Here is a 17,063-nt window from a genome sequence, read left to right as displayed (position 1 = left end):
TGTCACAATGCAGTGCTAATTAAGAAGGTGAAAACACATTAAAGCAGTGTGTTTTAAAAATATAAAGTGTTTAAATTATTTTATTTTTTTCTCACTAGAAAATTACTCAGAAATATGTGCTAATTAGCCTTTATGACAGCTCAAGAAAAATGTATTATTACCTTCACCACACACACACATTTTTTCTCTCCTTGCCTCAAATATTTTTAAAAAATAGTTATAAATAATAAAATAATATTTCTTTACCACCTCTCTTGGGTGAATTCTATTAAGTAAGGCAGTATGAGGAGTTAGGCCAACTACAAAGGGGCACCATCCCCAAGACCATCTTCAATTCTGAAATGAACTACAAGTGTCAGGGGTTGCCAAAACCACCCTCAGTTTTGATTTGCTGGAAGGGGCTTCAGAACTCCCTGGAAGCTATTATATTTATGGTTACAGTTTACTACAGGAAAAACATACAGATTAAAATCAGCCAGCAGAAGAAGTGTATAGGGCAGAATCCAGGAGAAGTACCAAATACAGAGCTTTCATTATTTGGTCTCTGTAGAGTCAAGATGCATTACTTTATCAGCTTAGGTGTGTGGCAATGTGTGCAGAGTATTGGCAACTAGGAAAGCTCAAACCTGAGCTTTGTTGTTCAAAGAGTTTATTGGAGCTTAATCATGTAGGCATGATTAATTGATTACCCAAATGGTTAATGTCAGTCTCTAGAGTGACTGATACCACATGACCCAAAGCCCCTACCCTAAGTCACTATATGGTTTCAGACCCTAAGTCTAAAACTGTGTAAGTGTCTTTAAATCATGTTGTTAGACTATCCAGTATGACCCATGATACCCAGGCAAAGAAAGACACTTTAGATTACCTTCCAGAAGCTGAGGAAATAACAGACCTCTCTTGGGCAAGGTCAAATTCTTTACAACACATATTACAGGTGGCTGGAAAACTTAGAGGTTTTCATTCTTTTATATGTACACTGTATTTTTTTCTAGAAATTTACACATTATTGTTGAAACTTTTATTTCCTCATAAAATTAGTTCATAAATAGTTTAAAATTTATTATTATTGGCAGTTTATCTCATGTATATAGGTGCCAATAGTTGTTCACAGTTCAGTTATTTTATCTTATAACATTGTCATTATCTTACCTGAAAAAATCATACAAAATTACTAAAAGAAATTAATAAAGACATTTTAGATAATAGGTATTTATTAATTCACTTGTGTAATGTTTATTTGCTGAATTCCTCCTGTATGTCCAATATTATAATAAGTAATTTGTATGTAATAATAAAACCTAGGTCCCCCCTCAAAAAATTAGTCTAGTAGAAGACATTATATACACATATAAAAAAGGGATACAATGATAAACAAAGCAGGCATGTTTCCTCCTCACATAAAACTTAGAGTCCTCTAGGAAGACCAACTTTAATCCTATAAGCAGTCAAATATTTTATTGCAGCTGAGATATATTATATGACATAAGGTAAAAGGTGCAGTGACAAAATATAACAAGAGAAAATGGAAAGTTTTGCTTGAGAAAATGAGTTGGTATGGATAAGGGAAGAGTGTTTACTTAGGTGAATGTGATAAGAGTGTGAGAATACAAGGGGATCACATTCCAGAAGAGGGAATACCATGGTTAACTAGAGATGGGAGAGAACAGATACATTTAAGATCCTATAACAGGAGTGTTTTCCTGAAGAGCCGAGTAAACGATATGGCACTAGCTGAGTTGGAATATTGAACAGAATCTAGAAAATGGAGCCAGATTGGCCATGTTCCAGGAAGAGGAAAAATTTTAAGGCTTTCAGTAAGTTTTGTTTTTACAAAGTGGGGTGATTTGGTCATATTGGCATTTTTAAAAGGTCACCCTGGATGCTAAGTAGAGAAAAGAATAGAGTAGAACAGGGGTGGAGGTTGTGATCAAATAGAGAATAGGTTTAGATTTCAGCAGAGGAAGTAACTGCAAATGTAGTGAAAATAATAGGAGAAATAGAATTGAAAGTGGAGTCTGAAGATGTGTTTGGATTGCTGCTATCTCATGATGAAACATGAACACATCAAGAGTTGTTTCCTATGGATGAGCAAAGAAAGTAGTTTCTGAAGATGGAATCTGCTCTTGGCGAAGATGCTGTGAAGACTGTTGAAGTGACAACAAAAGATTTAGAATATTACATCCACTCAGTAGATAAAGCAGCAGCAGGGTTTGTGAGGATTGACTCCAATTTTGAAAGTTCAGTTGTGGGTAAAATGCTGTCAAACAGCCTCACAAGCTACAGAGAAGTCTTTCATGAAAAGAAGAGTCAATGAGTGGGGCAAGCTTCATTGTTGTCTTATTTTAAGAAATTGCCACAGATACCTCAGCCTTCAAAAACCACCATATTCATCAGCCAATAGCCATCAACGTCAAAGCAAGGCCCTCCACCAGCAAACGATTATGACTTGCTGAAAGCTCATATGATAGTTAACATATTTTAGCAATAAAGTATTTTTAAATTGAGGTATGTACATTGCTTTTTTTTAAAAAAAAGCTTTATTTTTTTATTTGAAAGAGAGAGAGTGAGCACATAAGTGGGAGAGGCAGAGGGAGAGAGAATCCAAAGCAGACTCCAAGCTGAGGGGGAGGCCCATGCAGGACTCAATCTCATGACCCTGAGATCATGACCTCAGCCAAAACCAAGAGTCAGATGCTCAACTGACTGCACTACCCAGGAGGCCCTGTACATTGCTTTTTTAGGCATAATGCCATTGAACACTTTAATATAGTGTAATGTCATTGCAGACTATAATAACGGTGCAAACATAACTTTTATATGCACTGGGAAGTTAAAACAAATTGATTTGACTTGCTCTATTGTGGTGATCAGTAACTGAACCCACAGTTTCTTCAAGGTATGCCTATATTCTTAACCACATTAATTAAAAAAATATGGCAAACCCGAACACTTTGCAAAACCAGCAGGAAATTTAATATATGAAGGGGTCACTGGCAAAACCTATGGTAAAGCAGAGCATTCATTCCACATGCAGTTGTTAAAAAAATCAAAATTTAAAAATGTATAAGTCTATTATATTACATAAACAATATCTTCATCTATTATGTAAAATATTAACCTAACCATTAATTTTTCATCTTTTAATATAGCTGGATATATGTGATTAAAATAGTAAATCAGTATATTTAGTTGTCAAGAAAACCAAATGTCTACTTAAAAATTGAGTTTTCCAGGGATGCCTGAGTGGTTGTGTTAAGCATCTGACTCTTGGTTTTGGCTCAGGTTGTGATCTTGAGGGTCACTGGATTGAGCTTTGTGTCAGGCTCCATGATCAGTGGGGAGTCTGCTAGAGATTCTCTCCCTCTCTCCTTTTCCCCTGCCACTCATTCTCAGGTTCTTAAATAAATAAATAAATAAATAAATTTTCCAAATTTTTCTCTAGATGAATAGTTTGGAGGTAATGAGCATGGACTTTGGATGCTCTCACGAACAAGCTCAATGAGCTTAGTTCAATTATTTGGCTATTCTAAGTCTCACTTTTATCTTTAATAAAATGGACAGAATAGGACCTATCTTATAGGACTGTTGTCAGAAGAGAATGAGATTATACACATACACACACACACACACATACAAACACTCACACGCACTTGCATAGCCCAGAGCCTGGTTCAGAGTAGGCATTCAATAAATGTTAGTTATTTTTAGAAATTGCATTGAGATGGTACCTTATCTCTCACAAACAAGAGTCCCTCAAGCCTTCTTCAAAAATACATGTATTGAACAAACACTAGGAATAGAGCAGGGAACAAAACAAAAATCCCTGCTTACATAGAGTTTACGTTTTGACCAAAACAGAAAATGTTAGAATTGTCCATTTTGACAGTTTCTCACACTTTTAGTATCTTTGTTTAATTAACTGTAGTATGTCTTGAAATTTATCAATTAGATTGGCTTTGCAAAACCAAATTCTTCCTAGCCATATACCATTTATTTATCCTCTTTGACATTTAGCATGAAGAGTTTTAGACCTTGCCATTTATCTTTAAGAGCTATCGATGAGATAGTTTTATCCTTTAGTATGTCTCTGTATGACCCTCTGACAATAGAAATTATAGAACGTTAAAGATATTTGGGCTGAAAAGGTTCTTAATTAAGTCACTCACTTTATTTTTTGCTTGAGATACTGAAGGCAGACTTGAAGTAACTTAAGTCAGGACAGAATTAACATGTCTAAATGAGATGCCTTTTAATGGTGCTCATTTTGTTAGGGGAAAAAAATGTACCTCTTGTATCCTAAATGCCATATAATTGATGAAGATTGTAGTGATGTGAATGACTGCTATTTTTGCTAACAGCTGGATTCCAATGGGGAACTGCTTATCCGAAACGCCCAGCTGAAGCATGCTGGTAGATACACGTGTACCGCTCAGACAATTGTGGACAATTCTTCAGCTTCAGCTGACCTTGTTGTTCGAGGTAAGAGTTTCAACATTTTAAAATTATGAAACCAGAGGTATTTGACTTGCCTAACTATTGTATAATCTTCTGGTAACTCTGGTATGAATTCTTATATATTTAGTGTCTTGGTCCTTGAGAACAGCTCCTCCTCCCTGCCCAAGAATGATTTTATGACAGACAAGTAGTAAACAACACTGATTTTGTTTGTTTTACTAACTACATATCTTCTAGAAACTTATACCGCATACCTCCTACTAAATGTTTGTGCTTTTAAACTTAGTATTTACCAGAAGTTCTCAGTGTCTGCTAATACTTTTCATGTGCTGAGGATAGTGTTGTTTCTTTTTGTACTTTTTTTTTTTTTGGCATGGAAAAAACATACTGATGCTATTTACTGTAACTTGAAGTGTTACATATTTATCGCTATCATTTTAGAATAAAAAAATGTATATATGTATCGTGTTTCTATTTGTTGCTGGTTTTTAGGCTCCGGCTTTTTTTCTTACATATAATTGAGGTCAAGCTGTAATACCCCCTTATTGGAAGTACAGCCCCCTTGATACTGACCTGTGTTCTGTAGCTGTGTGGCCAGGTCTAAACATCATTCATTGGCTCTTCACTCACTGCCTTCAGAGTAAAGAGCACTCCTTTTATAGTTAAGTAGCGAAAAGCTCCATGTATCGACTTCATCCCGTCTAGCTTTAATCTTTTACCATTCCATGTAACCAACTCCACTGTCCAGCCAGTCCACAAAGACATCCTGAGGTTTCTACCTCTATTCCTTGAATCACAGCATTACTTCCATGTCCTTTCATCATTGTTTGTCGCCCAGATCTTTAGCCATCCTTCAAGGCTAGGCTCAAGTAATGCCAAATTCATGAGTGCTTTCCTGAGGTCCCAAATAGGTGTCCCTTTCTTCGAAACGTTATTAACAGTTCATACTTTCTTTAATGTGTTTATAGCAATCTGTGCTTATGAGTTACCTTCTCTACTAGATTTGTGAAATTCACATATGCATTTTTTAAGAATCCCTAAGTGAGCTGAAGAATTCTATTCTGTAGTTTCAGAGCTCTATCACTTTGTGTCCTGTTAAAATTTTTATTTTGTTCTTTTTTTAATGTAAAAATTTTTGTTTTTTCACATTTCATCTACTAGAAATATTTATTGGCTTTTATTTATTGCACAGTTTTTCAGCCAGTTTTTGCACAGTTAAATAATTAGTAAATGAGATGATATCTGTGGTTCATCTTCATAACCCTCTCAATCAATATAATTTCATCCAACCTCATATATCTCCTGCAGTTACCTCTAGAGCAGTGGTAATATGGAGTCCTCAAGTGTCCATCTGGGGAAATGCTAAAAATCCCTTTTTCTAGCTGAACATATTCTTCAACAGGATAATAAAGGTCCAGCTGAAGTTTCTTTATCCAAGTGAACTAGACATTCATTCCATACATCCCTTATGCTAAACTGAAGAAAGTTAATTTAAGTTCTATATTTTCATTAAAAGTATTTTATGATCTGGGACATCTCTTATATTCAAAAGTCATCTTGAATGAGAGGGATTAGTTCACTGTTTCTGGCTAATTAGACTACTAGCTGTTAAGCCATTTTCTGAAATAGCCTATGCATATATTAAATTAAAATTATTTGCATATTTTAAAAATTAACATTAATGTTACAATAGGGGTTATGTTTAGGGTGCCTGGGTGGCTCAGTCGGTTAAGTGCCCAACCCTTGATTTCAGCTGGGGTCGTGATCTTGAGGTTGTGAAATAGAATCCCTCTTGTTGGACTCTGCACTGGGTGTGGAGTCTGCTTAAGATTCTTTCTCTCCTTCCCCGCACCCCCCACCTCTCCTTCTCTCTCTCCCTCTCTAAAAACAAAGCAAAACAAAAACAGGCAATAGGGGTTATGTTACAAGGCTTGTACAGCAGTGTTTTCATGTAATTACAATGTGCTAAATTCCCAGTATTCAGAGGGAAGAGGAAGTTAGACAAATACAGTCAAAGAACATAAATGGTATTACCCACACATACGTAGGTAATTACTAGTCATCATAATGCATATTTTTTTTTTACAGAAGTAAAACCAATAAAAGAAACTATTGGAGGAGTTGTATGGAAATATTAAGTGTTTTCTTTAAGCTTTTTACTTCCAGGAAAAATATTTTAAAGCAATGTCACCTGGCAAATGTACTCAGTAGAAATATAGTATAACATTTTAAGTCCTTACACTATACCAGGATATTAAAAAAAAAAAAACTCTACAGGTAGATGAAAAGTATTAGTAAGCCCTGTTAAAAGCCTACAAGTTGTAATCATTCTCCAAACTTTATTTCTAATAATCTAAAAGGTATTTCTTTTATGTCAAGAGAAATTTGCAATTAAAATAGTCAAATACATATGTGCATAGCTTATGTCAAAAAATGTACATAAATTAGACCTTCAAATATGCTATATATACTTAAGTCATAGGATGTAATTTTAAAAATAATTTTCTGTATTTATTATAGTAATTATGAGTAGTACATAAGAAAATATAGCATATCTCAAGTAATATTATTATTGGTCCATTTATCTACTTAATTATGTTTTTTCATCTAGTCCAGGAAATCATAATCTGTTCCTTGGACAGTCTGGGAGTTCATGGACTTCCTAAAATTGTATGCAAAATTTTGTGTGCATGGGGCATTGCCCTGAGAAGAGGTTTTATAATTTTCATGAGATTCGCAAAGCCAGAAATTGGCCCAAAGTCCAAGAAACTTAATCTTTTGTTTTTCTTTCCCTCATCTAGATCAAGACTCTCTAGAGAGAGAAGCTAGAAGATTATTATTCATTTCATGCTAGTAATAATAAAAAAAACCTAATAAGTTCTTTATAGTGAGGTCTAATAACTCATTTAGATTATGAATTGCTTGTGAAAAATTCAATTTTCACTCAACCTTTCAAGAATATATCTGACTTAAAACATATTTAATATGTTACATATTAAACATTAGATATCTATAAGAACTTCCCAGATTTGAAATGAAATAATTCTAGTTTATATTCAGATGTCAGTGACCTAAACTGCAGATTCTGAAATTAGAGCTATGAGTGGGACAGTGAACAGATTAGAGAGGAAAGTAATTTCCTGATGATCACTGAGAAACGTTTTGGGCAATAAAACTAATTTAGTGCATAAACTATTACGCCCTATGAAATGAAAGTAGAAATATTCAGATACAACTTAGACAATGTGGTTTCTTTTAGCCTATGTTATCTTGAAGGGAATGAATACATAATGAAAATTATTGCTGCTATCCATTTGTGTGTGTGTGTGTGTGCGTGTGTGTGTGTATTAATAATCATAGATTGGTAGTGTGAGTATGTGTGTAAAGTTTGATAAAAGTGATTTGTATGAGAGAAAAAATGTATTTTAGGCTTATATCTTTCATCATCATTTTAAATTGAGTTTAGAATAGAGGCAGGGAATTAGTTAAAGCTGGGTCGCTTCTAAACATAAAACTGAAATTAAATATAGGAAAAATATACCCAAAGGAAAATGTAATATTGGATCTGATTTCATGGAGCTTCTTACCCAGAGAAAACTCAACTCCCACCTTTTATCTGTTTAATTTGTGATAGAATTGAGAAATAAGGAACAGAATAGCACATGTTGTCAACTAAAAACAGTTTACAAAAAATTGTCCAATAATCATTTATAAGTCATTGCATTTGTAGCAGCCATAAATGTTTATGTTTAAAAATCTATAGCACTTCAATTTTTTTACCCACTAATTCAGTCCACAGGTGCTCAAGGAGTAGACCACAGAAGTGGTACATATTATCCATTCCTCCAATAATGTAAACAATAATGTAAACAATTTCGGGGCGCCTGGGTGGCTCAGTGGGTTAAGCCTCTGCCTTCAGCTCAGGGCATGATCTCAGGTTCCTGGGATCGAGCCCCACATCGGGCTCTCTGCTCAGCAGGGAGCCTGCTTCCCCGCTCTCTCTCTGCCTGCCTCTCTGCCTACTTGTGATCTCTCTCTCTCTCTCTCTGTCAAATAAATAAAATATTAAAAAAGAAAAATTAAAAAAAATAATGTAAACAATTTCAAATCCTGGAGTCATATTGGCCATGTAATTATCACTTTTGATTTCCAAAGCTTCCTTTAATGTTATTTCTATCCCTTTATTTTTTATATATTTCTCCTAATCTTTGTACAGTATAGAGATTATTTTTGCAAAATTAATTTTTATTCAAGCAGTATTGTCCTGGAAGCCCTATACATAAGATTCAGGTTGCACTGATTGGAAGAAATCAAAACTATTTACTTTACTGGCCATAGGCCCATTCACTGTTCTAAAACTCTTTAGCTAAAATCACCACAATTTTTGGATAAATCAATATACGTTCTTCCTCATAGGCAAAAAAACCCTACCCTCTCTAAATAGCAAGACTTCAAATCAGCGCCTTCAGGATTCCAGCAAATTTAAATAAGTCAAATATGAAATTATGCCAAAATGACAAGCCGAAATGAAAGAGAACCAGGAGTTAGATTGATAGACAACAGCAGTGTTTGAGTTTAGGGTACTATGTATATTTTAATCATTGGAGTAAGAATGAGAATAGTCTTGCCCAAATCTTTAAATAAATAAAAGAGGAAGTAGTAAAAATGAATTGGAAATAAGATATTATAAAAATGAGTGTTTGGAAGAAAAAAAACCAAGAGTAATACCTATAAATGATAAACACAATAATTGAAAATAAAAAAATCAATAAATAGGTTAAACAACAATTAGAGACAGATTAGAAAAGGATAAGGGATCTAGGAGATAGTATATGAAGAAGTAAACACACTTCATCACAGAGAAACAAAGACAAATTATGAAAATGAGAGTATCATATTAAGGATCTAATGAGAAAAAACAGTATTTGTCAACTCAGGTTACCAGAATAAATATTAGATAAAGTAGGAGAGGGAAAAGTTTTCAAAAAGATAATGACTATAAATTTTGGAAAATTAGTGAAAATATGGCATCTCATTTTTTTTTAAAGATTTTATTTATTTAGTTGACAGACAGGGATCACAAGTAGGCAGAGAGTTAGGCAGAGAGAGAGAAGGAAGCAGGCTCCCCGCTGAGCAGAGAGCCCGATGCGGGGCTCAATCCCAGGACGCCGGGACCACGACCCGAGCCGAAGGCAGAGGCCTTAACCCACTGAGCCACCCAGGTGCCCTGGCATCTCATTTTTAAAAATCACAATGAAACACAACAATTAATGAAAATAAAACTGTAGAACATTAAAAACCAATAGAAGTTTATCTAAATTTGTTGGAATCCTGAAGGGACTGATTTGAAGTCTTGCTATTTAGAGAGCAAAGGGAAAAATATTTTTTTGCAAAGGTACAGCAATACACTGTCCACAGACTACTCATCATTAGCAATAAAGAGTCACAAAGTTAAAAAAAAAAAAAAGTCTAAAAGTAACTGGGAGAGCCAGACTTCACAATGGCCCCCTCTCATCTTACTTTCTGGTATACCAATCCTTGAATAATCCCTTTTTACACTGGGAGTTGCTGTATATGCCAACAGAAGTAACACTGCTGAATACTGTTATAAGTCATATCACTTCTGCTCCCTTGGTTCTTGGAACTCTCAGTCTGGAGGAAGCTAGCTGTCATGTCATGAGGCCATTTCAGAGTTTTGTAGAGAAGCCTACATGAGGAGGTAAGACAACGTACTGATAACCAGCATCAGTTTCCCAGTCATTCAAGTAAGCCACCTAGAGAGCAGATTTCATGTGACTGTAGCCTTGGCCAAAATCAAGAACTCTCCAGCTAAGGCACTCAAGAATTCTTACTCCACACAAACTGTGAGATAATTTTTATTGTTTTAAGCCACTGGGTTTTGGCCTAATTTGTTATATAGCTGTAGATACTACTACAGCCATGGAATAATGTCTTCAGTATGCTAAAGGAAAGTTACCTGTCCATCCGAAAGTGTTTATCCAGGCAAATTATCATCCATAATGGGGAAAAATAAAGTTATATTTGGACAAACGGTAACAAGGTTTGTCCCTCAAGAAACTGTTATGTATAAAGGAATGTTTAGTGGGTAAAATTCAGGAAGAGAGAAAATAATCCCAGAATTAAGTTCTGAGATGTCAGAAAGCATGGTGAACAAAGAAACTAGTAAACGTGTGGGTAAACCTAAGCTAAACTGAGCCAAACCAAACTTCAGGATATGCTGTGGTCTGAATTTGAAGGCTGATGAGAATTATAATTTGCCTTCTGATCAAGTTGGTAGTTACTTTTACTTCAGACTTCTAGTAAAATAACAAGTTAGACATATGTCTCTGTATATGTTTGTATATGCATGTGTGCGTATTTTATATGGTTAAATGTAATGTGTGAAAACGATAATCAGAAAATATAGAAGAGTGGTTACCTCTGGGGTTGGAGATGGAAGGGGGGAGGGGAATGTGATTGAGGAAGGAGGGGACCCACAAGAAGCTACATCTTTATAAGTAATATTTCATTTCTTAAGCCAAGTGATAAGAACATAGGTGGCCAATTCTTACTTTTTATAACTTTTCTTTTTTTTTTTTAAGTTTTTTTTTATTTATTTATTTGACAGACAGAGATCACAAGTAGGCAGAGAGGCAAGCAGAGGGGGAGGGGGAAGCAGGCTCCCTGTGGAGCAGAGAGCCGGATGCAGGGCTCCATCCCAGGACCCTGGGATCATGACCTGAGCCGAAGGCAGAGGCTTAACCCACTGAGCTACCCAGGCACCCCCTTTTTATAACTTTTCAATGTCTTAATTAATTTAATAAATGAGAGTCACAGAGTCATCTGCTATCCTCTACTTCCTCACCACCAACCTCAGCAAAGATTCGTGAAAAGTCCTTGTGTAGCCTCTGAGCAGGGTTCCCACACATGGCTGTGCATCAGATTTACCACTACGATTAAAGACACACAATCTAAGCCCTCTTGGAAGTTTTTCAATTAGCAGCGCTGGGATGAGGTTAGCAAATTTGGATTTAGAATTGGCTTGATGGGGGCACCATCAAATCTTTTTTTTAAAGGTTTTATTTATTTATTTGACAGACAGAGATCACAAGTAGGCAGACAGGCAGGCAGAGTAGAGAGAGAGGAGGAGGAAGCAGGCTCCCTGCTGGGCAAAGAGCCCAATGTGGGGCTCGATCCTAGGACCTTGGGATCATGACCTGAGCTGAAGGCAGAGGCTTTAACCCACTAGCCACCTAGGCGCCCCAAATAAACAAGATCTTTAATAAAATTTAAAAAAAAAATAAAGATTGGCTTGATGAACCGTGGTGCATCAGCACTGGACACAGAAAATAACTCATTCAAATATGCTGAAATGATTTTTAATAAGGATGCAAAAATAATTCAGTGGAGAAAAGATGGTCTTTCCAATAAATAGTGCTGGAACAATTGAGCATTCATAGGCCAAAAAAAAAAAAAGAGAGAGAGAGAGCCTCGACCTAAACCTTGAACATTATACAAAATCAAGTCCAAGTGAATCATGGACTTAAACGTAAAATGTAAAACTATGGAACTTTTAGGAAAAATAATAAAGGTGAAAATTTTCAGCAGCTGGCAGAAGGATAAGAATTTATAAACTTGATACCATAAGCATAATGTATAAGATGAAAAAATGATAAACTGGACCTCATCAAAATTAAAACTTTGCTTTGTGAGTCTCTGCAAAGATGATGAAGAGACAAGGTACAGACTGGAAGGAAGTATTTGCAAACCTCACATTCAACAAGAGATTTATGTATAGAATACATAAAGAATTCCCAAAACTCTAAAACAATCCAATATGACAAATGACAGAAGACATGAGCAGAAATTTCAACGAAGAAGATATACAAACGGGAAATAAACATATAAATGATGTTCAACATCACTAGGCATTAGGGCAAAGTACCATTTAAAACCACAATGATATAGCATTATACACCTCTCAGAATGACTAAAATTAAAAAAAAAAATAGTGATGTGGAGAAAGTGAGTCACTCACACACTACTGATGAAGATGTAAAAGGAGACAGCCACTCCGGAAATGAGTGTGGCAGTTTTTAATCCTGTGCTTATCATACAACCCAGTGGTATGATAAAAACCCTGGGCATTTATCTCAGAGATGTAAGAATATCTGTTCACATAAAAATATGTATCCAAATGTTCATAGCAGCTATATTCATAATAACCAAAACCTGGAAAAAACCACATGCCCTTCAATAGGTGAATGGTTCAATAGTCGTACATCAGTACCATGGAATACAACTGTGCAATAAAGGATAAATGATCTGTTGATACAACTTAGATGTATCTCTAGGAAATTAGGCTGAGTGAAAAAAAAAAAGCCAATCTGAAAGGTTAGATACTGTATGATTCCGTTTGCATAGCAGTCTTGAAATGACAAAATTATAGAGAAGGGAAATAGATTAATAGTTGTCGTGGGTTAGAGAGGGCAGAGGAAGGGAAGAAAAGGTGACCATGAAAGGATACCACAGGGGCTCCTTATGATGAAATTATTCTCTGACTGTGATGGATAAAACTAAAAGTTGCACAGACCAAACAAATATTCAGACACAAACGAAGGCATGTAAAACTAGTGAAATCTGAAAAAGGTTGATGGATTATAGCAAGTAAATTTTCTGGTTGTGCTGTTGTACTTTAGTGATACAAAACATTATGGTGAGGGATGAGCCAAGGAGATACACGATCTCCCTGTATTATTTTTCACAATTGCATGTGAATCTACAGTTATCTCAAAACAGAAAGTTTTTAAAAAATCACTGAACATATAATACACTAAAAATATTTTTAAAAAGTACTTACAGGCTCTTTTTTTCGAGAATAGTATAATTAAAGAAGCGGAGTACGGCACAGCCAGAGATAATGTTTGAGCAAGTGATGGCCACAAACTAGCTTCTAAGACAGTGGGTTCAGTTAATATCCAGACCTGGAAAAAACCAAGTGGAGCTTGTAACTTTGGGACCAGAGCTGAATTACTGAAGGCAGCCGAGGGCAGTGTGTGTGTCCTGCTTTTTTCCCCAGAACCCATGTTCACTCTTTTTTCCTATGCATTTCTATCTTTCCTTTAAATAAATACTAAATATATTTTTCTAGTATGATTATGGAGGACATCAAATTAATATAACATTCCAAAATAACCAAATGTTCAAGCCTGGTTTGGTTTGGCCAATCTTTATTTTTAATAAGGCCCAAGATGACTGCAATAAAGTGGTCTCTGTTGTTTAGAATTATCGTTCTAGGGAATCCATGGAAAATAGTTTGCAAGTGATATTTTTTTGTTTATTAAAATGTATTTTGGAGATAAGTAACTTTAGAAATGTGTTTCATAAGATAGTAAGATGCGCTTTTCCTCCAATGTCCTACATGAAACAAATAGAAGTCAATCAGCAGACAATGAAAAAATTGATATTAATGTTTTGCCAGAAGCCACAGAAAGGAGCTCTGATATAAAGCCCATGAGTCTTATGGGAATGGGAAACAGCCCAGTTGGGGAGAAGAGCTAAGTCCATGAGTTTTTCCTTCCCTTTCATCATCATTTTAGCACAGCTGGACTTAAAGCTTGAGTCCCACAAAGTAAGATAATTAAGCTTCAAAACCTCTACAGTTTGTCACAGAACGACTCAATCTGACTATGTAGCAACAGTAAGAAAAAACAAAACCATAATACAATGAAACATTCCCCAACTAGAGCACTAATATAAAAATTAAGATAACCTTACAAGAGATTATAATGCCATTCTTGGTATTAGGATATTTAAAGTTGCTTACAGAAGGTTTTAGGGAAAGATTATTTTTTTTTCCTACCAAGAGAGCATATATATAAACTCAACTAAAAATAATATTGTTTATTAGTAAAGGAGGTAACTTCAGAATTAACCTTTTAAAATAGATGTGTGTATAATATGGCCAAAAGGATTTAGAACTCAAACAACGGTAAATTGCCTCGTATCTAAAAAAACCTTTATAATTTAAAACTATTCTAATTACAAAAAAAGAACCAGTTATTAAACTTCAAATGTTTTTAAGCTTCTTTTTTTTCTTAATAAAAGATTTTATTTAGGGGCACCTGGGTGGCTCAGTGGGTTAAAGCCTCTGCCTTCAGCTCAGGTCATGATCCCAGGATCCTGGGATCGAGCCCCACATCAGGCTCTCTGCCCAGCAGGGAGCCTGCTTCCTCCTGTCTCTCTGCCTGCCTCTCTGCCTACTTGTGATCTGTCTAATAAATAAATAACTAATCTTAGAAAAAAAAATTATTTATTCATTTGACAGAAAGACAGATCACAAGTAGGCCGAGAGAGAAGAAAGGAAGCAGGCTCCCTTCTGAGCAGAGGGCCCCAGGAAGGGCTCGATCCCAGGACCCTGAGATCATGACCTGAGCCGAAAGCAGAGGCTTAACCCACTGAGCCACCCAGGCGCCCTGTTTTTAGGCTTCTTAAAAAAAATCCGAACTAAGAGAATTGATATAAATGTCCTTTTTGTTACTGTTATAATAAATGTTTTACATCTTAGGTCCCATAAAAACATATTTCATGTTGCTTCATCAAGCAAGCCTTGGCACACATGAAGAGCCTTGTATGAATGTTCTTTAACAAAAGACATTTCTGGAGAACTTAAGCTCTTAGAAGAGTGTCCTTGAGAGGGAAAGGTTTTCCAGGATTTATTCAGCAGCACTTGTGGGAATATTTCTGCAGCTTGCCAAACCTAAATTCTCTTTCATGAGTACACTTTTGGACAACATTCAAAAATGGACCATAAAATTAGGTCACAAAAGCAAGAAATTAGGCTTTGACATCCGTGTTTTACCACTTTCTGTGGTATTTCTGCTGCATTATAAATATTCTTGGCATTGCTACCAGCCGTTGGGAAGACCTTCCTAACACCCAGCTGAACAGAATGTTTGCCACTAAAATTGCCAAAATAGAAAATGCAATCAAGACTAGACATTTCAGATGCTTCCTCCCCCTTTTTTTTATCTTATATGTCCTATTAAACAAAATTTCTTTATATAAATCTGAAATTTAAAAAAAAAGAAAAAGGATTTTCACTATCTGAAAATTGTTTTTGGTCTGATTTTCAAACCCTAACAAATGCTACATAAAATTTGGAAACATTTTGAAAAGAGAGTAGCTGAAATTAGAACAGGTAACACAAAAGCTGTACAAATCATTGTATCACAAATCAAGTTCGAATTGTTTCTATCAGAAGCTTATATTCATATTGTTTTATGTAGATTCTTATTTAGATGAGGTGTGTGTGTGTGTGTGTGTGTGTGTGTGTGTGTGAAGCTTTGCACTTTATTCCTAAAGCCAAAATATAGCTGCAGAATGGAAATGGATGTCAGTTAGATGCCATCTTTATTTGATATAATCCACTGAAGTTTTTCTTAGTTGGCCTAATGACATGGCTACCAGACTCTATTTCTTAAAGAGATCATTTTGGTTGATGACTAACCCAGTTTTAAAACCTGTGTTGAGTAACTTAACACAGTCAAATAAATAATCTGATGCAAGCTGTCAATATACTTTTTAGTCTGAAAATATTGCTATATTTTAAATCATCGATGGTTGGCCAGTGGTCTTTTCTACAGGAAATGTATTTATTACTCCCACCTGTTGTATATTAGCAGAGTTCATATCCAGAGCATACGTCTCTCTGCTGTCCAGACAAAATTGGTTCTGATGCATCCATTCAGAGATCGTTGTTCCAGGTTAATTAGTACTCTTTCTTTTAAAAATATGGAATTGATCAACATTTTAAGATAAAAAGGTTTCATTGGTCCTATTATTTTCAAGTCATGCATTAATTGTGTCTTGTGTCCTCCTAAATTCTTCACAATAGCTTTACGAAATCTCTGCATTTATGTTCAAATTTGAATATACAACTTTAAATATAGAATTAATCCCAAGAAGTTATCTAGACAATTCCTATCTCTTCGTTTTGTAAAGTTGGAGTCAGAGTGACTTGCTCTGTATTACCCATGTACTTAGTGATAATCATCTTGGAAACTCTGTCCAGTTTTCTCACTGTATTAGGCTTCTCCCAGAAAATATGAATAAATAAAGTTGATAGTTAATTTCTAACACTTCTATAGCTAACACTTTAATACACTTAAATTTTCTGTAGTTAATTTCGTATATAGTACCAGAAAGATTATTAAGTCCATTCTAGAATTGCTAGAACTAAGTAGTAAAACTTACTGCTTGTAGCTTCTGCTCGTCTCTCTTTCCCTTTCCACTGTCTGGCACATGCTAATAGTAGTTACAGTTTTATTTTTTTTTTAATTTTATTTTATTTTTCCATGTTCCAAGAGTCATTGTTTATGCACCAGACCCAGTATTACAGGCAATTATGTGTCCTCCTTAATACCCAGCACCAGGATCACCCATCCCCCCACCTCTGTCCCCTCCAAAACCCTCAGTTTCTTTCTCAGAGTCCACAGTCTCTCGTGATTCATCTCCCCCTCGAATTTACCCCAATTCTTGGTGTTTTTCAAAGTGCTGGAACAAACAATCCTAAAATTTGTATGGAACCAGGAAAGTAGTTACAG

At 35.3% G+C, this 17,063-nt stretch overlaps 1 protein-coding gene across 3 annotated transcripts in view; it reads left to right on the top strand.

Moving 5' to 3' along the window:
• The window catches only part of CNTN1 (contactin 1), a 346,709-nt gene that overhangs the window by 237,462 nt on the left and 92,184 nt on the right, over nt 1-17,063 (top strand). For all 3 annotated transcript variants that reach the window (XM_032877020.1, XM_032877021.1, XM_032877022.1), the window contains one exon: nt 4,362-4,482. In XM_032877020.1, coding sequence (XP_032732911.1) covers nt 4,362-4,482 — 121 coding nt within the window. The remainder of the gene's footprint in view (nt 1-4,361; nt 4,483-17,063) is intronic.

Source organism: Lontra canadensis, unplaced genomic scaffold (assembly GCF_010015895.1).
Source record: "Lontra canadensis isolate GAN:19392208 unplaced genomic scaffold, GSC_riverotter_1.0 scaffold59, whole genome shotgun sequence".
NCBI classification, from domain to species: Eukaryota; Metazoa; Chordata; class Mammalia; order Carnivora; family Mustelidae; genus Lontra; species Lontra canadensis.
Note: the sequence above shows the minus strand (reverse complement) of the source record. Positions and strands in the feature narration are given on the sequence as shown.